Here is a 23,627-nt window from a genome sequence, read left to right on the forward strand (position 1 = left end):
CAGGCTGCCAGGACCTCTCTTACATCAGCCCCCAGGAATGTGCTACAGCCCACCCACCCCCATCCCATCGAGATCCAGGGCTGTCTACTGCCCTCTGCAGACCCGGACATTAGAGGGATGACCCAAGTTAGGGAAGCCTGCTTGCTAGAGGTGTCAAGGCCTGCAGCTGGGCAGCAGGAAGAATGCTGAGCTGGACTCATTCAACTGAGAATGCAAAGTCCTGCTGGCTCTCCCCCAGCCACGGCCAGATTTTGTGGGATATTGCCAGCTGCTGAGTACGCCTATTCCCAAGATGATCTCCCGAACTGGGGAGATCACCACAGGATGGGTTTGGGGACCCACTGGGCCCACTGTGAAATGGACGTGAACTAAAACTCCACAAGTCCCTGCCCTGACGGTGGGCTACAGTGATGTTTTGGGTCTCCTGGAATTAGGCTGTGCCCCGGCTGAGCCCGCTGCCCTCCAGGTCTTGTCTCCTCCTGTGTAGCCCCAGGGCCTGGGCTGGTGGCCTCTGAGCCTGGTCACACCTGGGAGTCCTGGCTCTTTGCTGCCAGATCCCTCCTGCTCGCTGCCACCTTGGCCCCTGGCAGCTCCACCAAGGCATGAATGTCTTCCTAGCACCTTTCTCTCTGGGGCACATGTAGGCCCAACTGTCAACTGGGTCGCAGAGACCACCCCAAAACTACAGGGACAAGGCAAGGAGGCTTCCCACTCTCCTGCCCCTGTGCCAGGCAGGCAGCCCCTTGTCTCCAGCTAGAGGTCTGCAGGAGGGGCTGGTTTCTAGCAGCTTCTGCCGATCATCTCCCCTCTCACAAAGAGCCCCACCCATGACCAGCGCTGTGGCTGCCTCCCATCCGTGGGAGCTTTTTCCTCCCCACATTTGAAAAGTCAAAACCACAGATATGGGGCCTGGGGGAGCGGGTGTTCAAATCCAGCGGGTGAGAGGATTAGCCAGGGCTCAGCTGCCCAAACTGGCCTGAGATCACCCCCTTAAAGGCAGAGAAGGACTCTGCATGGGCCAATGCTACTGGAAGCCACCGATGGCTTTCAAATGCCATCTGAACAGGTGTGTGGTGCGGCCAGGAGGGGGACACCAGTGGGGCCAGCCAGGTGGGAAGCATGACAGGGGAGGGCTTTGTTTCTCTTGGCTCCAATTGGTAGGAAAAGCTAAGAAGGTGTCCCCAGGGAGGGAGTTAGCTGGTGGGACTTCCCCGAAGTACTCAGTGGACAGGGACTCCTGGTGCCAGCAGGCAGGTCAAGTCTGTGCCATGTTTGGGGGTGGTGGGGTGACAATCACCATGGAGGTCACCCCAGAGGTGTTGCGATCCCACCAGCTGGGCAGCTCTGTGGCCACACTCACCTCCCCCCCCCCCCCCCCCGGGATGGGCTGAAGGCTTGGACCAACATATGGCCCACCTTGGCCAAACCAGGCCCAGGGAGGACGCGGACTGAGGCTTGCAGCCAGCCTCCTGACTCGGAAGCCACCTCTCTCTTTTCTCTGATTTGGAAGGAACAAGGCAGTGTGTGAGTCTATACCCTGTAGGAGTGTAGACCCTCTAGCTAGACATTGTCCTGGAGGCCTGGACCTGCTACTTCCTACTTTATTACCTTTCTTCAGCTTCCTCAACTCAAAACCAGGCCTCGATTTCCCAGTGGTGTTGCAAAGATTAAATGACCAAGAAGAGTGCCCGGCAGGTAGGAAGCACTCAGTAAGCAGAAGCTGGTATTCCCACCATGATGAAGGGAGACAGAAAGCCCCCACTACCAGTCAAGCACACCCCAGCCACCAGCTTTCAGGGTGCCAGAATCCTTTCACTGGACACCCCTCAGGCCAGATGTCTTAAGTCCCCCTCACTGTCTACTTCTTTTCCCTGGGAGATATTAACCTTACAGACCATAAAAGCATCATTAGATTTAACTGGGATTGGATGACGTGAACTGAATGAATCAGTTTATCAATTATCTAACAGTTGCTGCAGTTTGCAGATTTCTCAGAATAATCGTTTGCTCAGGGCAAGTAAACACATCTTCTTAAGTTGGTGTTGTCTTTGTGCCCTGCCTGGGTGCTGCGGGCCCTTGTTCGGCCCACATGGTCCCTGAACTGGGCGTCAGCACCCAAGGTGGGGTGTCCTGGGCAGGGAGCACCTCGCGCCTCATTTCTCTTGCAAACCTCCCCCCCACCCCCGCATGCTCCAGGGTTTAGGTCTGTCTTCTGCAGGAGTGTGAGGTCCCCAAAGGTAAGGATGGCACATGGTACCCTTGAACTCAGGCCTGGCCCAGCACAGGGGCTCCGCGCAGGCTCGCCGACAGGCCACCACCAAGGCTGACTCTTTTGACAAGGCAGCGGGGACAGGGGCCCAGGAAGCCACCCGCCTGGCGTGGTGCCCTTACTTGTACACTTTGGCGTTGTACGTCTTCTCGGCGGGGAAGCCGAACATGCCGCAGACCACGCGGGAGTTCTTCGCTGTCCAGTGCTTGTCGCAGAGCTGCTTCCAGTGCTTGCCGTCCTTCACCTCCACGTAGCCCTCCGTCACCGGGGCTCGGTTGCGGAAGGCCGAGAGGATGGCGCGGATGCGGATGTCCTCCACCTGGATGTTCAGGCTCTGGGAAGAAGGAGGAGGCACAGGAGAGGGTTACCTTCCTGGGCTGGCCTTGGGGAGGTGCCAGGCAACCAGTCCTCCTTGGGTGACTGCAGGCCAGGCACCCTGCTGTCCTGCCTCCACCCCAGGCTCTGCCATAGGCTAAGGGCACTCCTGGGGGCTTGGCCCAGGCACAGTTATAAAGCGCTAGGCATGGGAGGAAGTGAGGCTGCAGTGGCCCGAAGTGGGAGCACGGTGACCTGAAAGAGTCAGAAAAGACTTGGAGGACCCCAGGAGCCCCTCCCGCAGCCTGCAGAAGAGCCCAGAGAATGGGAGGCAGCAGCCTCCTCCCACACACAGCTCAAAATAAAAGCACGAGAGAGAAAGTGTTCTTTGAATTCAGTTTGCATCTTACTTCTGAGCATGTGCGTGCCTGAGTGTGTCTCTCCCACTAATCGTTCAGTAAAACTGGAGTTTCAGACAGATGAACCCCAGATAGTCTGGAGCAGGCGGTGCCACCTTGCGTACTAGTTCATACCCCAGCAGTCGGCGTTCATCTGCTCCAAAGTCCCCAGAGAGGCCAGGGAGAAGGGGCAGGGCTTGGAGAGAAAGGAGGCGAGGCTCCCAGTGTTGAGCACGTGTGCAGGCACATGCACCTGCCTAGCAGCTGACGGTGGCTTGGGGACCAGGGAGAGAGGGAGGGGGACAACTATTTGGCTGTGGCAAGGAAATAACAGTTTCCAAGCACCTTGAGCCTCTTGGAAAGCCCCCTTCCCACACCCACGCCACCCCTGTTTCTGTGGCAGTGAGCAGTGAGGGAAGGAGACGTGAGTGTCAGGACTCACAGGCGGGACCCCTGGGAAGTGCAGGAAGGCTGGGGGAGTTGGTGGAAGGGAGGAAGGCCCAGCCTCCCTGCCATGTGAGCTCTCTTCCTCCCTCAGCAGGGGGCTGGAATGTCCCTGAGTCCCTGGGTTTGGCAGGAGAGGGGGCCTCAAGAGGCCTAGCTGGGCAAGAGAGACAGGGAGTGTGTGGGGGGGTCCCTGGAGTTACAGCGACACTTCCTGTGCTTTCCTATGCCACGCCACAGCAGTCTCCAAGTATCTGGATGCTCCCTCCGGAATCTCTCACACCAGCCCTTCCTCTTTCTGCCCCTGTCCCTGCCCGAGTGGGGCCATTACCAGCTCTTGCAACGGTCCCAGACGGAGTCCCTGCCGCCATCCATCGGCCGCAGGGCCAGCCACCCGAGAGCTCTTTCTGCAACACAGATCCACCCTGTCCCTTGTCTGCTTCCTCGCTGCCTGTGTAACAGCCAGTACTTAGTGAGATGCCCCCGCCCTGCAGGACCGATTCCACCTGTGCTCCCGCCCCCTTGCCGTCCCCAGCTTGAAGTGGACCCTCGGACACCCTGTGCTGCAGAGTGAGATAGTGACAGTTGCCGCAGAGCATTACCAGGTGCCGAGGCTGTGCAAAGTGCCTTCTGTCCGTCTCTAACTTACTCCTCAAATGCTCTACTGCGGTGGTTTATGGCTACTGTCATCCCCATTTTACAGATGAGAAAACCAGTTGACTCCAGTTTCCTCCTGGGGACCACCGTGCGGTGCAGTAGGAGACACACTCTGAGCTGGGCCAGGCAGGGGCCCAGCAGGGCTGGAGGGAGGAGCCCAGCGACCGGAGTGGCCTGTCCCTGTCCAGCCAGGATGCAAATGAACCACCAGGTTGAACAGAGCCATTCTTTGGGAGCCCAGGGATTCACACCTCTTCGCCACTGGCTTCAGGGTCCCACGCCAGGCACCGCCTCACAAGCCCTGCCAGGCGGTGGAAAGTATGTGGCCTGGAGGGCTGGCATCTGGCTCCACTTCCTTTCCACGCAGGGCAAAAGGAAAGCTGCCAATGGCAGGATTATGTCTTCCAGCCTGGATCCTGGATCCTTGACAGCCCTCATTCAGGCCGCAGGACTCGTGCCACCAAGGCACGTGGACATGGACGAGCCAAGAAGGGGCCTGAGGTCTCGGCCCGGCCCATGGCCAGCCCCCTCCTGCCCCTCTCCACCTCGGGAGCCGGGCTGGGCTCCAGCCCTCGACTGTAATGCCAGAGGAATGCAGCCACCGCAGCACCGGCCACGCGGCTTCACAGGCGAGCAGGTTCCCCGACCTTGTTCATTCGCAGACCCTGCCCCTGCTGGGGGGCGGCAGTGCAGGCTCACTAAAGAGGGGAGGTGACCTCGGCTCCTGCTGCCACAGAAGGAGCAAGGCCCAGCTGGGGGTGCTCAGCAGACCCGGCAGAGAAAGGCCACATTGACCACGGGGCCTGAGGCCAACCTGATGGCCAAAGGAGCCTGATGCGGGACAGGCCCCTCAGCAGAAATATGACAAGGGGGCTCCAGGGTGGGGGCAATGCAGCCTGGAAAAGAGAAAGGGCTAGAGCCAGGTGTCACTGTCTGCATTCCTCCACTGATTCAGTGTGTGTGTGTGTGTGTGTGTGTGTTCGCGCCCGCGCGCGATGGTGTGTGTATGTGCATCTCTGTTTCTGTATGTGTGCATGGTGGTGTGTGCATGATGGTGTGTGTTTGTGTCTATGTGTCATGTGAGCTTCTGTATGTATCTATATATGTATGTGCGTCTCTGGGATTGTGTGTCTTGCATGTACTTGTGTACATGGCGATGTGTGTGCATGTATGTCATCTGGGTCTCTGTGTATGTGTCTGTGTGTTTGTGCATGGTGGTGTGTGTGTCTGTCTATGTCTCTACATCCTATGGGTATGAATGGAGTGTATGTTTATGTCAGTGTGTGTCTGTGTGTGTCAGTGTGTATCTCTGTAAGTGTGTGTCTGTGGGAGTGTGTGTCTGTACAGTGTGTGTCTGTGGGAATGTGTGTCTGTAGTGTGTGTGTCTATAGAGTGCGTGTCCGTGGCAGTGTGTGTCTGTACAGTGTGTGTCTGGGGGAGTATGTGTCTGTAGAGTGTGTGTCCGTGGGAGTGTGTGCCTGTAGAGTGTGTGTCCGTGGGAGTGTGTGTCTGTACAGTGTGTGTCTGTACAGTGTGTGTCGGGGGGAGTATGTGTCTGTAGAGTGTGTGTCCCTGGGAGTGTGTGTCTGTAGAGTGTGTGTCCGTGGAAGTGTGTATCTGTAAAGTGTGTGTCTGTAGAGTGTGTGTCCGTGGGAGTGTGTGTCTGTAGAGTGTGTGTCCGTGGGAGTGTGTGTCTGTAGAGTGTGTGTCTGTAGAGAGTGTGTAAGTGGGAGTGTGTGTCTGTACAGTGTATGTCCGTGGGAGTGTGTGTCTGTAGAGTGTGTGTCCGTGGGAGTGTGTGTCTGTAGAGTGTGTGTCCGTGGGAGTGTGTGTCTGTAGAGTGTGTGTCTGTAGAGTGTGTGTCCGTGGGAGTGTGTGTCCGTGGAAGTGTGTGTCTGTAGAGTGTGTGTCTGTAGAGTGTGTGTCCGTGGGAGTGTGTGTCTGTAGAGTGTGTGTCCGTGGGAGTGTGTGTCCGTGGAAGTGTGTGTCTGTAGAGTGTGTGTCCGTGGGAGTGTGTGTCTATAGAGTGTGTATCTGTAGAGTGTGTGTCCGTGGGAGTGTGTCTTGTAGTGGAGGAAACATCAAAAGGGTCTTGTTTCCTCCAACGCCTTAAGAAATCTGTCAGGACAGGCTTTGCTCTTGTTCTTTCTAACTGGAATTTCTCGTCTTCTCCCTCTAAGGAACCAACTCCTTCCCAGTCTGTAAGGCTTGAATCCACCTCGTACATCATTCATTCAACAACATACAGCCCCCATGGACCTTGCTGGCTTCCTCCCCACACCCAACCATAGCGCCGGTCTCCTCTTTGAATAATGCCCACGATGCATGTCACCCACTAAATACCAATTCGCTGCCCGCTTGGTTCCGTGCACAGAGCTCCACGTCCATTCCCTCCCTCACTTTCCGCGAGGACCTTCACGACGGCAAATGTTATACCATTTATGGTGAAAGCACGAGACAGCTTGGCGAGCTTTTGCAACGTATCCTCATGCACACAGCCAAAGGGTAGCTAAGGAAGGACGAAAACTGGGTTCTGACTCCCAGCCTGTGCTCCAGGCGCACAGTGGCCACTGGTCTGCGGGCAGCTCCTGCCCTCACACTGTGCCCCATACACTGCCTGGTACTGGGGGTGACCCACAGGGGGCAGGACCTGGCGCCGTGCACACCGGACGTCCAGGGCCCCACCCCAGGGAGCCGCGAGTGAGACGGGATTGTGTACGTGAGGGGAGCCGGGCTCCCAGCGCTCTTGTCCTCAGGCCAGCTGGCGCGGGCACGGAAACCCTCCCGGGCACACATCCAGCGCTCACGCCAGAGACCCAGCGCAGAGGCTGCTCGGAGACCTCTCGGAAAACACATGCGTGCAGGCATAATTCCTCCCTTACTTCACTGCTGTGGAATCCCTTCCATAACCACAAGCCTTCGGAGTTTTTTCCCAGGAGTTTAGTCCCGAAAGAGAAGAGAAGGTTTGAAATGCTAAAGTATACGCGTTCTTCTTTTTTAACAAGCGGCTCTCTAGGCTTGCTAGTTTAATATTCCAGAAGCTGGCCGAGCGTCCTACACATTTTAAAATTCAAACTTAAACCTGAATGTTGTCCCTCTCGCCAGAGACAACAGTGCACCCAGGCCGTCAGAGGGCTTCCCTCCAAGGGAGTCACAGACACCCCTAGACATGTGGTCCTCTCAGAACTCATCCCGCCCTAAGGGGGGCCTGAGGTCCTGGGAGTGACTGCCACCCGCTTCTAGAAGGGCAAACAGAAGGACTTGCCCACGTCAGCCCATAGGCTGCTAGGGGACAGAGCACGGGGCTCGGACTCCCAGGCTTATGCCTGGATGACATTTAATATCTGCAGCATCTGCCAGTGACTTGTAAATCCCAGAATGTGATAGTCTGGGGCTGTGGCCAGTAAGGAAAAAAACCACCCGTTTGGAAAGTCCAGCTGGACGTTGCATCAGGAAAGATGCAAAGACGCGCGAGGCAGGCGAGCCGGCAGGAATCGCCTCACACTCGTTCACTAGCTCTGCACTGGGCCTACTGCCTCCCGGAAGGCACCTTGGCAAGGCCAGATCTTAGCCCAATTAGTTCCTTCCTTCCCTCTCTTCTAGAAGTCATAGTTTAATATCAGCCCAGACCTTCCCACCTGAGCAGTCATCTTCGGGGTGGCATTGGGTGGGAGCGCCACGTTGGGGAGACGCACCATCACACCAATGTCCCAGCTAAACCGGTCAGCTCTAGGCCAGCTCTGCTCACCGAGCGAGCTGCCTCCTGCTCCCACTAACCAGCTCCTGCATCTTGCTCTCACAGCCCTCAGCTTTCTTTATTTGGCTATTTAAAAACAAACCAAAAAAACAGTGGCCTTCCAGATAACAGACCCAGTTCTCAACTGCAAGCTTGGCCCCTTCCTCAGCACCAAACCAAACACGCCCAAGATGCCCTCAACTCTTCCTCCTTGCACGGAGCCATTGAGGGGGCTCCTGCCCTCCAGCTCTGCAGACCGCAAGCCTGCAAGCCTGCCTCGCTCCCTCTCTTCCCGATCTCGAAGCCCACTGGGCTGCAGCAATACCTTTTCTGCCTTCCATTCCTGTTACTTCTATTTCCCAGCCCGGTGTGCAGTGAGAATCATGCAAACATAAGAAGGGCTTTATAATTCTGTCATCTCACTCAGGCACTTTTCGCTGTCCTCAGCTCTGGTTTCATTGCAGATCTAATCCTCTGACACCTTCATCCACTTTACCATCGGTGTCCTGCTCAGATCTTCCTGGTTCCCCATCCTGTGCCGTAGGCTGGAGCCACTCCCAGCCACTCTCTGTCCTTTCCCCCTACCTGTCAGATCCCTGCCAACCCTCAGGGACAATGTTAATCATTCTTTCATTCAGAAATATTAGGCGGGGTGCAGTGGCTCATGCCTGTAATCCCAGCACTCTGAGGCTCGAGGATCGTTAGAGTTCAAGAGCTTCCTGAGCAAGAGCGGGACGCCGGCTCTACTAAAAATAGAAAAATTAGCTGGGCACAATGGTGTGTGCCTGTAGTTCCAGCTAACTGGGGGGGCTGAGGCGGGAGGATCGCTTGAGCCCAGCAGTTTGAGGTTGCTGTGAGCTACGCTGATGCCACGGCACTCTACTCAGGGCAATAGGGTAAGACTCTGTCTCAAAAAAAATTTTTTTTTTGTTAAGTGCTACTATGTCCCTGCTGAGCACTGCATGCGACCCTGGGACACACAGGTAAACCAGATAGGCCAGGTCCTTGCTGTCACGAGGTTCCTAATCCAGAGGGGAAGAGACAGCACCACTGTCTCCATAAAGCCCCCTCCCCTGCCCCGAATATCTCATCCACATACATTTGATTTCTTCTTTATTCCTCTAACGTTTGCGTTCTGAGTGACTAATTTAGTTCTTGGCTCCCACTAGTACTTCTTCCTGGACATTTTTGCCACTCAGTTGGACTGTGAATCCTCCCCACACCCCCAAGAGCAAAGCTGTGCGATGTTCATTTTTGTATTGCCCACAGCTCCCAGTGCCAGACACATAGTGGGTCCTCAAACATTTTTGGAATGAGCCAGTAATAACTTTCAAAAAATCTAACGACAGGAGTTCAGCTTAGCTAGACATGCTCGGTGCCCAAGCCAAAAAATTTTATTAAAGACTCCCTTTATCCTTTGTTTAATGCAAAATAAATAGCTAGTCTGTCCTTGCCTCTCTTATGTAAACACTACCGGTGTGGCTCATGGATAGACGTGGAGAACATCTGCATTTTGTCAGGTCTCTCTCTTGTCACCTGAGCTCTTCTCCCTTGAGATCTGATACTAATGAATAGTTACAGGACTGAGCCAAAAGCCGATCTGATCCTTAGCACACGGTTTGCAGGGTTAGCTCATGCACACGGCATGAGGCATGCTGTATTAGCGGAGTCTGGCTACACTGTAATTATCCCCTTTGATGATCCAATCGGGAATCCTTAGTTTAAGAAGCTGCCCAAACATTCTCTACCCGGTGACTTCCGACTGGAGGGAAGGCATCACAGTGATTTCTATTCCTCAGCTCTAGACGCTGGAGGCCAGTGGGGGTGGGGCAGGCGACAGGGAGGGGGTGGCGTGGAGAGCTGAAGTCAACCTGACACCACCACAGGAGCAAAAACCCTGCAGTCCGTCCGTTAGGGCCCTCCTCCTATAACTCAAGAGTGTTGCAATGCTGCTGGAAAATTGAATGCTCTCGGCTTCACTTTCCAAGCTGGAAGCACTTGGGTGCGTAACAGAGGCTGCTTCTCTGGAGAACAGGCAAGCCCTGCTGCCCAGCTTCCTGCGGGACATCTGCCCCAGCAGTTCCTTTGGCCCCCGCGGGGGAGGTGAGAGGGGCCGAGAGGCCACAAACCAGGCAATCCTGGGCGGTGCCAGACCACTGTCCACCTCACACCTGAACCTGGGGGTTCTCCTCTCAGCACCACCACCATGGTAACACAGTAATGATGCTTGACCTCGTCTTTCTCCACTGCTGGATGGTAAGATCAGAGCAGGCAAGATGGTCCATTTCATCAGCCCCTTTATTCTCATGCTTAGCACAGGGTCTGGTGCTGAATTAAGGTGTTTATCAAGTGAATGAACGGACACATCCTTGGCACTAGCCTCCTGGGCATGGGGTGGAGGATTCCTTGGCATGGACCACCCAGCCTGGCTGAGGTGACTCAAATAAGCCCATAGCAGAGCAAGGCTGGACACTGGCCACACCGCCCTATCATGTCACCAGACTGCCCTGCACAGCGGATCTGCTCAACCGGGCCAGGAAGAGGCTTCCTCTCGCCTGGCTTGAGGGTCCGACTCCTCCAGGCAGCAGTTCTTCCACTGGTCTCTCCTCACGCATCTTTCTCTTCTCCAAACTGCCACACAATTTCCCATCCACACTGTTCCAAGTTTGAGTACATACTGATCATCCATTTATTTCATCTAAAACAAATTATAAGGTTCTTCATTCATTTGTATAATCTAACAACTCAGTATAATGTTACTTGTTTGTTTCATCTCACAAATAATTACAACAGTATTTGCACTTTTCAAAGGGTTGTAAGTGTAATCCAGGTTCCTGGATTTGTTGGGATGTGCACAAGTTCAAATAATTTGTTCTGTTATCCACATAAGCGCCCTTTTGCATTTCAGATGCTGCGACCTATTTTTAGTTGGGAAAATAGGTCATCTTGGAGCTACTTCTCTGTCCCTTGTGGTGGCTGGCAGGCCCTGGTCACACACAGGCTCTCAGCAAACAGAATCACAGAATGTGAACACGGACAGAGTCTCACACATCCTACTGCCCAGGCTCCCTGTGAAGTGGGAGAGACGAAATCCAAGAGAGCTACGTCTGACTGCTCAGCCAGACAGTTCGGCAAGATGGGGATCAGAGGCTGTGGGCTTCCCTGTGGCTCTTCCCTCCCTTGCCGAACAGTCTGGTACAAACTGCCTGCTTGCTACCATTTCACTTCCTACCACAGAGGGAGGCCCCTTTCCAGAGAAAAGGGGTCTATATTTAGGCTTGGAGGGACCACCACCTACCTTCTAAGCTGCACAGAGATGAAAACAGACTCCCTTTCTTTCCTAAGCCACCCAGTGCGACCGGTCCCATCTACTCCCTATTGAGGGAAGTGTAGGGGAGGTACAAGACTCCTGGCTAGGAAGTGCTCAGACTTTTCTGGAAGTCTTTCTAGAGACCTTTCCCTTTTGGGCTCCAGGCCTCCGCCCCCTGGGGCCCCCAGATGACACAGATAAAGTTGTTGCTAAGAGGCAATGGCTGAAATATTTGGCAGCTGACCGTAACTAATAAAAACCTGGACTCCTGGAATTTAAAAAATTCACAGCAGTCACAGTCCCTGTTGGTTAAGAGGCGGAAAAAAAGGATTTTTTCAGGTCTCAGCATCCTGGCAGGAGAATGTGAGCCAGCAGAGGGCAAGGGACCAGATTCTCCCCTCTGCTGAATACGAATGGCCTTCTCCTGGCTCTGTCCTTGTCATCCCTCTGTTGGCCCCTCCGAAGTCCCCTAGGGGATAGACAGCACTGAAGTCTAACGGCCTGGGGATTTCTAACCAAGTCTGGTAAATCAATTGCTTTTTGCAAAACAGCCTTTAAAATCGAGTAGGGAAGAAGATGAGGCTGGGGGTGGGTGAAGAAAAGAGACCCGAATGCTCCCTGATCTAACAACACGTGGCCCTGGCCACGCACGAGCCTCCCAGGAGCACATGACAGAGCAACGTGCGGAGCTGCCGGGGAGCAGAGGTTTGCTGAGCAGGGCGTCTGGATTTGTCATCTCTCCTTATCGAATGGTTTTTCCAACTTGTCCACCCGGCACAGACAGGAAACACAGCCTCTCGATTTAAGAGCCTCTGAACTCCTGGGAGGTTTGTTTAGGGCTCCGCTTTCTGGGTTTAAAAGAGATTTATTGGTTCATTTGGAACCAACAGTATTTCATATTTCATTATTTGCTCCCACTTACCTCCTTTGCTTTCTATGCAGCCAAACTTCTGTTTTACAGCTTGGTGTCCAGCAACTCAAGAAGGGTCGGTCACTGGAGACACATAGCTGCAAGTTCCAGTGTCCGGTGGGACTGGAACCCAGGGGCCCTGCCTTCACTTCTGGGGTCCAAAACTGAGAATACACAGCAAGATATGGCAGAAAAGGGGAGAGCCGAGACTCTGCTGGGTGAATTTCCTGGATGAAATGAACCAAGGTTGGTGAATCAGTGGTAGGGCTAACCTAGCGCAGCACTTCATAGTCTGTGAAGCACTTTTACAGAAATCATCTGATTTTTTTTTAAAAGCACTTTTATAGAAATCATCTGTTTTTCTCCCCTACAGAATTTCTAAGACGACCTTATAAATGACGAGTGCAGGTTGTGTCATTCTGATGGAGAAACCATCGCTACTGCGGATTACAGACTGTCATAGCTGGAAAGGATTGAATTCAACCCGCTCAACTCTTGCCCAGTTTAATTCAGCACTTGCCCAGTGTTCTGGCTGCTGCTTTACAGGGAGCTTAGGGGCCCAGCCTGCGAACTTTCCTTGGTTTTTGTGAAGAAGGTGCGATTCTTTCCCTCGTCAAGAGGGGAATTTACAAAGTGCCAAGGAGCCCCCCAGGGATACCCCGAGCAGATGTAGAAGGCTTCCGGAAAGCACAGTTAGCTCATTAAGTGAAATTCCATCAGCCAGGCTCCAGGGCTTAGTGACTCACACCTTTGGCATCCCAGAGTAGGATGAACTTGGTCTAGACTGATGCCATTTTCTTCCCCTCTCTGCTTAGAGAATTCCAGTGTGCTCTGGAGGAGGCACAAGCCTGGGAGGGCTATCTGCAATGGTCTGTGATCTGTCTCTAATCTCCAGGAGTCAATAAGGGTGAATGTTATACAGCTCGGCCACAGCCCGGCAGAGCAGGCATGGGAAGGGGCAGCAATGTCCTCATCCCTTTTATCAGCCTGGTGGCTTACAGCTGGCGTCACAGGACACGGAGAGAGCATTCACTGACACTTCCTTCCTGGCTCCTTTGAACTCGCAGACCCCAGACCGGGGGAAGTCAAGGGAGAGCTTTAACTCTCATACTTTGGTGTGGAAGAATGAAGGGCGCAAAGCCTGCATCTGGTTTCAAGGCCAAGGTCATGAGGGGCCAGAGAAGAGGCAGAGAGAGAGCCCGAGCACACAACACACGCGCCAGCAGGCATCCCCCTTCTCCGTGTGTGTGTGTGTGTGTGTGTGTGTGTGTGTGTGTGTGTGAGATGCCAATTTATTCACTGGCAGTGGTGCACACTGCCAATATCCAAATAGGGCTCACCCACTACAGGGATGATGCATTTTCATAGGCACGAGGGATCTTAGAATTTGGCAATCACTTTAATCCCACTTCCTTTCCCTTGTAGGCACCAGACCACAATATTCTGGCAGGAGGCTGTCCAGGTCCTTCTTGAACTCCTCCAGTGACGAGGCGCTCACTACCTGTTGTGGGCTTCCACTGAGCTGAGATCTACTTCCTATTACTTTCCCCTCTGTCTTAGCTCTGGGAGTTGGAATAAATGATAAACACTCTTCTGCACAATAGTGCCTCAAATAGTTGAAGAGAACCACCACATCTCCCCCCATATCTCTTTTCTTGATGGACAGTCTTCAATTCCTCATATGACGTGGTTTCCAGACATGCCTCCATCCTGCCGGCCCCTCCTCTGGGTGACGTGGTTAAGAGCTGGACCCAGAACTGAATCCTGCACTCAGTCAGGCATTAGTCCAAAAAGCAGAATTTAGGGAAAGAATTCCATCAGGAAAGCAGTTTGTATTCACTTTCTTAGCAGCCACACCATACTCTTGGCTTATATGGAGCTTTTAGTCAATCATTGCCCTCTCAGAGATTTGGGTGTGGTTTTTTTTTCAATAATCAATGATTTTTTAAGTCACTTTCCATAAAACCTGAACTCTGTGGCTGATTTTTTTCCCCATGAACATTGATCTAGGACCTTATATTCATCCCTAATATGTTACAGCTTGGGCCTATTATTTCAGCCTACTGCAGTTTTTCCGAATCTTGATTCTATGATTTTTTATTCCAGCAATTCCTACTGGTTTTGTATATCTTATAAATGTTATCAGCATGCATTTTAATCTCCATGAAAATTCCTGATAATGGGGAGGCAGGAGCAGGGCCCCAGGGCCCACTATTAGAGGCCATCCTCCGTGTTTGCACTCGTTAGTCACCAATTCGCCCTGCGGTGCCACCACTCAGCATGCTGTGACTCGTCTAACTGCACGTCCACCAAGGCTGCGTCTCTTCCTCTTGTCCACAAAAACTTAATAGGCAGCATTTCTTGAGCTGAGCGGAATGATTCCGTGACTTCAGCTACTGACACAGCCTATTCCATGAGGTATTTCGGAGAAATGTCTCCGTATCCCACAAACAACCCCTGTAGGTGGTCTGGGCGGCTCCCTGCCCATCAGCCCAGCACTGCCAGGAAGCATGAGCCTTAGCCGCAGAGCCCTGAATGCAAGAACCTTCTGGCAACTCACAAAGGTTCTCCTTAGACATCTTGTGGTCTAGGCCCTTTCATGACCTACTTTTAGCAGCTACCAAAGGGAAGAAGTGACAGGGCACCAATCATCAATGAGAGTTCCTCAGTGTCTGTGGTTGGGCAAGAAAGCTCCACCCTGGCTTGTGGGAACCAGTCTGATCTGTGGGACAGCAAGAGGGAGGGAGGCCTTCTAGGAAAATGCAGAGTATGGAAGGTCCTTTAAACCAGACATCTCTCACGCTGCCCTATTTTGGGTTTCTGTAAATCCACCAGGGAACATGCTCCTTGCCTTGGTATGATCTCCTCACTCCACCCCACTATCCCCAAGGCAAACATCTTGTCTTTGCACGTTCTGAGGTCTGGAGAACAAGGGCCATGTTTTCCATATCCCAGACCACGGTGCGTGTGCAGCAGGCACTCAACAAACATCCAGAATAAAGGTAGATGCTAAGCTTTCCTATCACGGAATCCCAGCCTTTCCAGGTAAGAAAGTTCTCTCCAACATAGATTCTTCAGCCTTGTCTATGCTTATTCCACCCGCTTAAGGTCCTGCTTTTGACATGACCCATCTTATATCCCCTTCAAATGCGAAGCGTTGGAACTGGTGCATAGTAGGTACTCAATAAACATTTATCTAGTGAAATGCCACTCCCAGAGTCCTTTTTCCAAAAATCACTTTTTTTTCTAGTGGTAAATGAGTCTTCTCATTTTCTCAGCCTAAAACCCAAAACTAGCGTTTTGGCCCTCCTTCCTTTTACTCAAGCCATTAATGACTCTCTTGTGCCAAGAAGCTGGCGTATTCACTTGATACTCCAAGTGGATTACCCTGAGGTTCTGTGTTGAACAGAAGTCCATGAAAGATGTTGTAATTAAGCTCCTTGTCCTATGAGGCAGAACAATGCTATGAAGGAATGATTTACTCCTATGTGCTTTTCATTGCTGTTTAGTTTAATATTTTATCCTGGGAGATTCTCCACCTAAGAGGATAATGACCTCTGGTTTGCATTTCTGGAGAGAAGAAAATCTTAGAGCTGGAGATATTGTTCCTACTAGGTCCCTACAGTTTATCTATTAGATAAAATGATGGATAAGGTATAGCCCCTGCCTACTCTCCAGGAGCTTCCAATCTCATGGGAGAGATGAGATACATACAAGAGGGTGCTAATTATTCTATTATATGAGATTAAAAAGAGTTGGAGATAGGAAGTTTTGTAAAACTGGGTTGGACAAGCCCACCCTCTAAATCATAAACTTTGTGGTCAAGCAAAGCTGTCATCAGTGATTAGAACACTAAATGAAGTCCATCGACTGTATAACAATCTCTCTAGTGATCACCAATAAAATAGCTGATTTGAATATTTCAACCAGAAGTGGTCTTATCCTTTCAGCTGAGCTAAGGCTGGAAAGCCGTTCCATGCTATAATTAATGCAGGCGCGGACGAGTTCCCAGCATGCTTGCTGTGCTCTGGGAGCATATGAGAAAAGAGCAGGACAGTGTGAGTCACGAGAGTAAAGACCACAGTCTGGGCAGAACTTCCTCTGCAGCCCAGGTAGGGCAATTTCAAGTCACCTTTCCTCCCTCGGAGCTGGGGTCACCTGGAGGCCAAATCACAGTGTTAGCTCTGGGCCTGGCTTCTTAGCAGATCCTGCAGTCACTTGGGGTGACACCCAGCATGTTCCTTGAGGACTGGAGTCTCGTCTGCTGAGTCCTCCTGCCCTGAGACCCACATGTTTTGCACATAAGAGTAGTGCAATAAGTGCTTATTAATGTAGTTGTTTGGGCAAAGAAAAGCTAAACCTCAGATTTAGCCATAAATGTAGAAGAAGAGTCATTGGATTGGGATCATCTGGGAAAGTTTAAGAAAAATAATCTCGCCCCCTAACAGAATATTCTGAGTCAGCAGGTCAAGGGTGAGGCCCCAGAACCTGCATTTTTAAAGTGATTCTGATCCCCAGCTAGATTTGGAAACTGTCCAGTGGTAGCCACCTTCCAAGATGACTCCCAGCAACCCCACGTTCTGTATTCACACCCTTGAGTGCTCTCCTCCCACACCTTAGCAGGGCTGGTCTGTGTGATCAGTAGAATACAGCAGAAATGAGGGTGTATCACTTTCAAGCTTAGGTTACGAAACACTGTGGCTTCCATCTCATGTTCTTTCTTTCACTCTTCTTTGTACCACTCACTCTAGGGGAAGACAACCACCGTGTCTTGAGGCCCCTCACGTAGCCCAGAGAGAGGCCATGCAGAGAGGGATGGGGGCTCCAGTCTGCAGCCAGCAAAACTAAAGCCTGATGGGTCGGCGCGGGAGAGACTCCTCCAGCCCTTGCGACGGCCTGACCACAACTAGCAGAACCAAGGAGCTCAGCTGCTCCTTGGTTCCCAACCTTCAGAAACTATGTGACCATTATAAATGTTCATTGTTTTAAGCTACAAAATCTGGGGGGAAATTTGTTACGCAACAATTGATAACTGCTACATTTTCCCAGCCCAAAGGGCAAGCTCCTGAACATGGCACAAAAGGTGTTTCATGCCTGTCTTTCTAGCTTCAGTTCACACTCTCTGCTTAACCCCAGCCTGCACCCTCACATCTCTGTGCCTTTGCCCAAGCTGTTCCCCATGCCTGGAATGCCCTTTCCCCACTGGTGGGATCGTGTTTTCCAGAAACCCTTCCCTAAACTGCCCTTCCACCAAATCCTGTTGAATTGGGTCCCTCTCCTTAGTGTTCACACACACTTCTTGCAATCAGTAGGCAAGAAGTACGTTCCATGGAAGAAGAAAAATGCCCACATGAAGTGGTCATCAAGAGAATATGACTTACCTCTACTTGGTTGATCAATGAATTATCAAATTTGAACCCAGGAATCCTTTTTTCACTGCACACAACACCGACATCTTCCGTGTGCTTGCAGTCGGTGACGCCCCAGCCGTTGGAGGAGCAGGCCGCGAGGGTCGCCTCCTTGCCGGTGCAGTGGATGTTGTCCAACCAGATGGGCCCTGAAGGAAGCAGAGAAGAGAGAAACCAAGCGCCACATCAGTGTAGGTTTGAGTCTTTGGGGTACCAGGTTCTTACATGGAAAGAGAATTCTTTTCTAATTTAGGCAGCCGTGTGTGGCCATCAATTGATTTTTTATTATGTTATGGTATCCCATATAATTCCAGACCATCTGGATCCCCTTGCCAGAGTAAGCAGCTGATATGATTTGAGGATTGGTAGACTGAACACGATTAGGACAGGAATCAAACGTAAGCCTGCAAGTCACACGGCACAGTGCAACAAGCTTTTGGCTTTGGGTATAAGCTTGGTTCTACCACTTAGCCATATGACCTTGGTCAAAGCCCTTTTTTTCATCAGTAAAGTAGGTTAACCCTTTGAACTCTTGAACTGCAGAGGTGTGTGCAGATTAGAGATGATGCGTGGCATGTGTCTTGCTTATTGCTGGCCATAATACTCAAACATGGTAACGATGATGATGATGATGATTTAGTGACGTGACTACGGCATAAGCCAGCCTCATTCCCACCTATAGCAGAGGCTGAACTCTGACACCTCAGGGAAAAGCTAAGCTATTCTGCAATTGAGGATTTGAAGTTACAAAGGCATTTTCACGTGCTACCTCCTTGCTCTTTCCATCCATCAGGGAAGAGGACGAGATGGCGTGATCATTCCCATCACCCCCTAAGCACAGAAGCTGGATCTTTGCTGCCCGTCCATTGCTCTTCTCACTGCCTGGCATTTCCCAGCGCTGATTCAGAGACAGCCTAGCTGGGCTCACCCACATGGCCACTTCTTCATGTCCCCAAAGGCCGCCATGCAACTCGACTCCCTTCCTGTTCTTTTACCTCACTTACATGAAGTAGAAGATTCAGTGTGCAAAGGCTAGAGGATTAACCACAATGAGGTATCACTTCATACCCTTTGAATGTCTACTATAAAAAAAAAAAAACCAGAAAATAACAGTGCTGGCGAAGATGTGGAGAAACTAGAACTCTTGTGCACTGCTGGTGGGAATGTAAAATGCGCAGCTGCTATGGAAAATAGTATGGCGCCTCCTCAAAAAAATTAAAACTCAAATCACCATATGAGCTGGAAATTCCACTTCTGGCTATATATATACCCAAAAGAATCAAAAGCAGGGTCTCTGAAAGATGTTTGCACACCCTTGTTCCTGGCAGCATTATTCACAATAGCCAAATGGTGGAAGCAACTCAAGTATCCATGGACAAATTGTGTTCTCTCCAGGCAATGGAATATCATTCAGCCTTAGAAAGGAAGAAAACTCTGACACATACTACAGCACAGATGAAGTGTAAAGACATTATGCTAAGTGAAATAAGCCAGTCACAAAAGACAAATACTGCAGTAATCAAACCACGAAAGCAAAAGTTAGAATGGTGCAGCCAGGGCCTGGGGTGAGAGGGAAATGGGGAGTAGTTGCTTAATGAGGACAGAGTTTCAGTTGTGCAAGATGAAAAAGTTCTGGAGACGGATGGTGGTGACGGCTGTACAGCAATGTAAGTGTACTTAACCCCACTCAACTGTGCACTTGAAAATGGTTAAGGTGGTAAACTTTATGTTATGTGTATTTTGCAATAATTAAAAATAAAAATTTTATAAAGTGGCCGGGCGCTGTGGCTCACGCCTGTAATCCTAGCTCTTGGGAGGCCGAGGCGGGCGGATTGCTCAAGGTCAGGAGTTCAAAACCAGCCTGAGCGAGACCCCGTCTCTACTATAAATAGAAAGAAATTAATTGGCCAACTGATATATATATAAAAAATTAGCCGGGCATGGTGGCGCATGCCTGTAGTCCCAGCTACTCGGGAGGCTGAGGCAGAAGGATCACTCGAGCCCAGGAGTTTGAGGTTGCTGTGAGCTAGGCTGACGCCACGGCACTCACTCTAGCCTGGACAACAAAGCGAGACTCTGTCTCAAAAAAAAAAAAAAAAAAATTTTATAAAGTGCTAGAGGGTTTTCAAGTCGTGATTTTGTTATAAGTGCCACTCCAAAATGAAAGAAAACAAAAGCAAACCTCTCATTCTTTTAGCAGCTCCTGTTAGGAGTCTGTAGACTCCTAGCAGAATCTAACAGACCTGGGCTCAAATTGCCTCTGCTTAACCAAGGCTGGTTCCCATTTCCAGCCATGATGTCCAACAAACGGGTTGCCACGGAGGAAAGTAATGTATGTGCCCAGCACACTTTCAACCTCCTTGTCCCCTTCCTTTTTCCAGATGGTCAGAAAAGCGCTGAATTCTGCTTCCAGGACGCAAGGAAGAAGCAGATAAAAACACTCCCATTGTAGAGATTAGAAAACCAAGGAGAGAAACCGAGGCTCTTCGAGGTCAGGGAGGACACGCGTCCGGTATCCTGACTTCCAGGCCCTGCTGAAACGTGTCTGCTCCAAGGGCTGCTGGTCGGGGCTCCAACGAGAGCTCCTCGGACGCTTTGTGAGGAACAAAGAGCTGATTGAAAACATCTGGGCTGAGGCTTTCCAACTGGTTTCTCAGTTTGGCCAGGTCTCCAAGCCGTCAAGCTCCACTGAAACATATGCTCCCTAATCGATTGGTGTCTCAACAACAAACCGATGTTTGTTTTGCTAAGTACTAGCAACGGAAAAGACCCTCCGCCTCTTTAAGCAGGGCCTCTTCCTTGGAACATTCTGCAGTTAAGCTGCTGAAGCCACAGAGATGGTGAGAGACAGCAGCACGCTGTTCCCTCTGCAATGAGAGATGCCCCCTCACTAAGGCCTGGAAGCAGCCAGCCCACAGTTAGAGATACCACAGGGCCTGCCCCAAAGAGCTGCTCTCTTACCATGGGCCCCCAGTAATCTACCCTCTGCACATGCTTGGTCAAGGATTTTCTTCTTAGACGGCAGATAAACTCAGGAGTTTTTTTTACAGAAGACAGGAAATGGGCCCTGAAGCCCATCATGTGCTAACTCATCTTTGACGATCTGTCTCTCATTGCTGCCGTAGAACCCAGAGTGAGCTTCAGAGAACATTTGACTGACCCTGCGTGCAGCCTCTTGATCCGGTTACTTCAAAAGGAAATGTTCAATTGTGGAGGGGAGAGGTGCATGAGATGCATGACAGTTGTCAATTTCAGCGACCCCCAAACCTGGCACCATATGCAATCCCTTTCTCGGCTTCCGAAAGCCACAGAGCCTAGGGTTCCAGCCCTGACCTTTTAAACCAGGTTATCATGGGTTGAGAGCTGAGATAGTCTGTGTTTTTAAGCCCTCTCTTAAGGTGATTCTTAAGCAGTCAGTGTGGCATTAACCCTTTTGTCCAGGATGGGGGTGTGGGCAGCTCTGCTTCAGTCTGGCGGCCAGGCCCAAGCTGGGGCCTGTGCCGGGGCTCAGCCAGGTGCAGTAGCTGCCTTGGCTTCACCAGCCTGGGGATGGGGAATTCTTAGCTCCTGGAAAAAAATTAAAAAAAAAAATAATAATGCCCTTCACTCTCATCTGCTTTCCTGTTTGGGAATATGGACTATCAGAGTTTCAAGTATTCTTAGAGACCCCAACTTCTAGATAGGGAAACTGAGGCAAAAGTGGCTGTGTGTCTTTCTGCAAAGCATATGGTTAGTTGGGTCAGCACCATGACTGAGTTCAGGCTTGGGGCTCCAAGACCCACCTTCCTCAAGGTGCCTAGAATTGAATAAATAAATGGATTCGAACCTAACAAGGGAGGGAAGAATAACCCGTCCAGAGGTGAAAACCCAAAGCAACTCTGTTCCAGTCATTCCCGAGCCCACAACAGCATGTGAGGATTAAAACGATGAACTCGCCGGGGGCAGGAAGGTGGGAGAGGCAGGGAACTCCCATGCCAGCGAGTGGGAGCCCCTGTGAGGAAGACCCGGAGGCTCTCCTTCGAGGGAGGGATTTTGGAGTGAGGCGCAACCTCAGCTGGGCGGGGCCTGTGCCTTGGAGAGAGAAGCACAGGCTGGTCTCACCCCCAACCTCAGGCCACCCGTCACCCTAGTTTGCCGGGGACTGGGAGGCTTTTTTTTTTAAGACGTGAGACTTTCCATGCTAAAACCAGGACAGTCCCAGGCCAATCGGGATGGTCACTCCACCCGTCCCCACACCTCCCTCCCACCGCCTTCCTGCAGGGCACAGCCTATGTGGGCACAGGAGGGTGGCACCCCCAGGTGGCATTTACGCTTCCTGGTGATTACAGGCCCTTCACTAGGCTGACCTCACAGAAGGCTGCTCCCCGGCCCTGCTGGGTGACGCGGCACTCGGTTCCCAAGCGCAGAGCAGCTCACCTTCCCCCTTGCCGTAGGAGGCGCTGGCAGTCCAGGACTTGGCCTCCACGTAGCCCAGCTCCCGGCACACGACGTGGGCGGCGTGGATGGAGAAGTCGTCGTCGCACACGGTGCCCCACTGGCCGTCGTAGTACACCTCCACGCGGCCCTCGTTGTGCTTCCTCTTCTGCCCAGCTAGGCGCAGCTGGATCTTCACCACGTCGGCAGGCACCTGAGGCTGGTGGTACTCGGGGGCCGGCTGCTGGAAGTACTCGGGGTAGTAGGGCCAGCCGTCATACTGTGCCAGGCTCGGGCAGGGCAGGAGGGCCAGCACAGCCACACACAGGCACAGGCCGGAGCCCAGAAGCTTCTTCATCCTGTCTCAGCCGAGGATGCCACCAGGGCAGTGAGGAAGGGCAGGTGAGGCCAGGCAGCAGGAGTGTCCTGGAAGAGAGGGGAGATGCGGGAGGGTCAGACATAGGGTGACAGGGGCCTGAGAAACACCCAGTCTTCTTCCAGTCCTTGGCTTCACACCAAAAGGTCTTCCGTTCTGGACGCCATCCCAGCTCTGCCCCACCTCGTGTTTCCACTGTACAAGTCCAGGAGGACTTTCTTAGAAAGACCATGGAGATGCAAGCAGAATTCAGGGGATCTAACAAAGGCCAGTGTCACACCCCAGGGCTGGCAACACAGGGGAGCTGTGTTGGGGACCTGAAGGGCCCCCCTCCAGAGGAAGGAGTGGGTACCAGAACCAGCTTTGGGGGCCACCTCTTAGGGGCTGTGGTCGTCACTGGAGGGTCTCAGCACCAACCCACAGCAACTGTAGGGGAAGGGGAGGTAGAGTAAGTACCTGACTCACTCTCCTCCTGGCCTCGAATTTCTTCCTGGAGCCGCCTACTGGGCAAACCTAACCACAGCCAACCTGAAGCCACAGGTGAGAGGACCCACATTGAGGGACCCACGTGGGCCAGCCTCCTGGGGCACAGGGGCCGGTGGGGGAGGGCAGCAGGTCTAAATGGGTGGGCACAGGATGTTGGGTTTAGGTCAGCGGCAGAGACCCCTTACACAGCTCTCGGACAGGGCTGGTCTTCAGTGGAGCTGTGTTTCTGCAGGCGGCAGCCTCAGAGAGCCAGCTGTGTCTCACCCTCAGAGAAGCCAAGGATGTCCTGGTGACAATTCTTTTCCTTCTCATGGTGTCTGTCCCTGAGGGGTGCCAGGCGCTGAGACCAGCCTGCTGGCTGCTCGAGAGTGGCCTAGCAGCCAGTCATCAGGCCAGGGAGGGTAGGCCAGCAGAGTGGGGATAGTCTGAGTTTGGATCCTCATTCTGTGCACTATCTGTGCACCTCTGGGAAATATACTTAACTTCTCTGTGCTACCATCAAGGGAGACTGGATAACTTTCTCATAGTCAGAGCTGTCCTGGGCTGCCCATAGAGGGATGATCTGCCTTGGACAGAGGCAGTCCCATGTCCACCAGGTGATCATCAGTGCCCACTGCCCCAAGGTAGATGCTGGGGTGGAGGTGCCAACGTGTGGGGGACAGTGGGAACCAAGGTCTTTGGAAGGCTCATCACCGGAGAGCCAGCCATCCTCATCCTGTGACTTACAAGCAAGGCCAGAAAGTGGTGGGGGAGTCCAGCCATAGCTCCCTCCAGACTACAGACTGACCAACCAGCAACGTGGCTCTGCAGGGAAACAGTGTCCCGGCCACATTCACTCCCATCAAAGCACCTGTGCATCCACAAGCTCAGCTATGTCTCACTAGAGCCTTGGTGGGTAGAGGCAG

At 52.2% G+C, this 23,627-nt stretch overlaps 1 protein-coding gene across 3 annotated transcripts in view; it reads right to left on the reverse strand.

Annotated features, from left to right (window-relative positions):
* Positions 1-23,627, reverse strand: part of LOXL2 (lysyl oxidase like 2) — a 72,882-nt gene that overhangs the window by 30,564 nt on the left and 18,691 nt on the right. For all 3 annotated transcript variants that reach the window (XM_012739346.3, XM_020282832.2, XM_012739347.3), the window contains exons 2-4: positions 21,864-22,286; positions 17,421-17,596; positions 2,392-2,603 (exon numbers count right to left, since the gene is read on the reverse strand). In XM_012739346.3, the coding sequence (XP_012594800.2) occupies positions 2,392-2,603; positions 17,421-17,596; positions 21,864-22,218 (743 nt within the window). In that variant the 5' untranslated portion in view covers positions 22,219-22,286. The remainder of the gene's footprint in view (positions 1-2,391; positions 2,604-17,420; positions 17,597-21,863; positions 22,287-23,627) is intronic.

Source organism: Microcebus murinus, chromosome 24, assembly GCF_040939455.1.
Source record: "Microcebus murinus isolate Inina chromosome 24, M.murinus_Inina_mat1.0, whole genome shotgun sequence".
NCBI lineage: Eukaryota > Metazoa > Chordata > Mammalia > Primates > Cheirogaleidae > Microcebus > Microcebus murinus.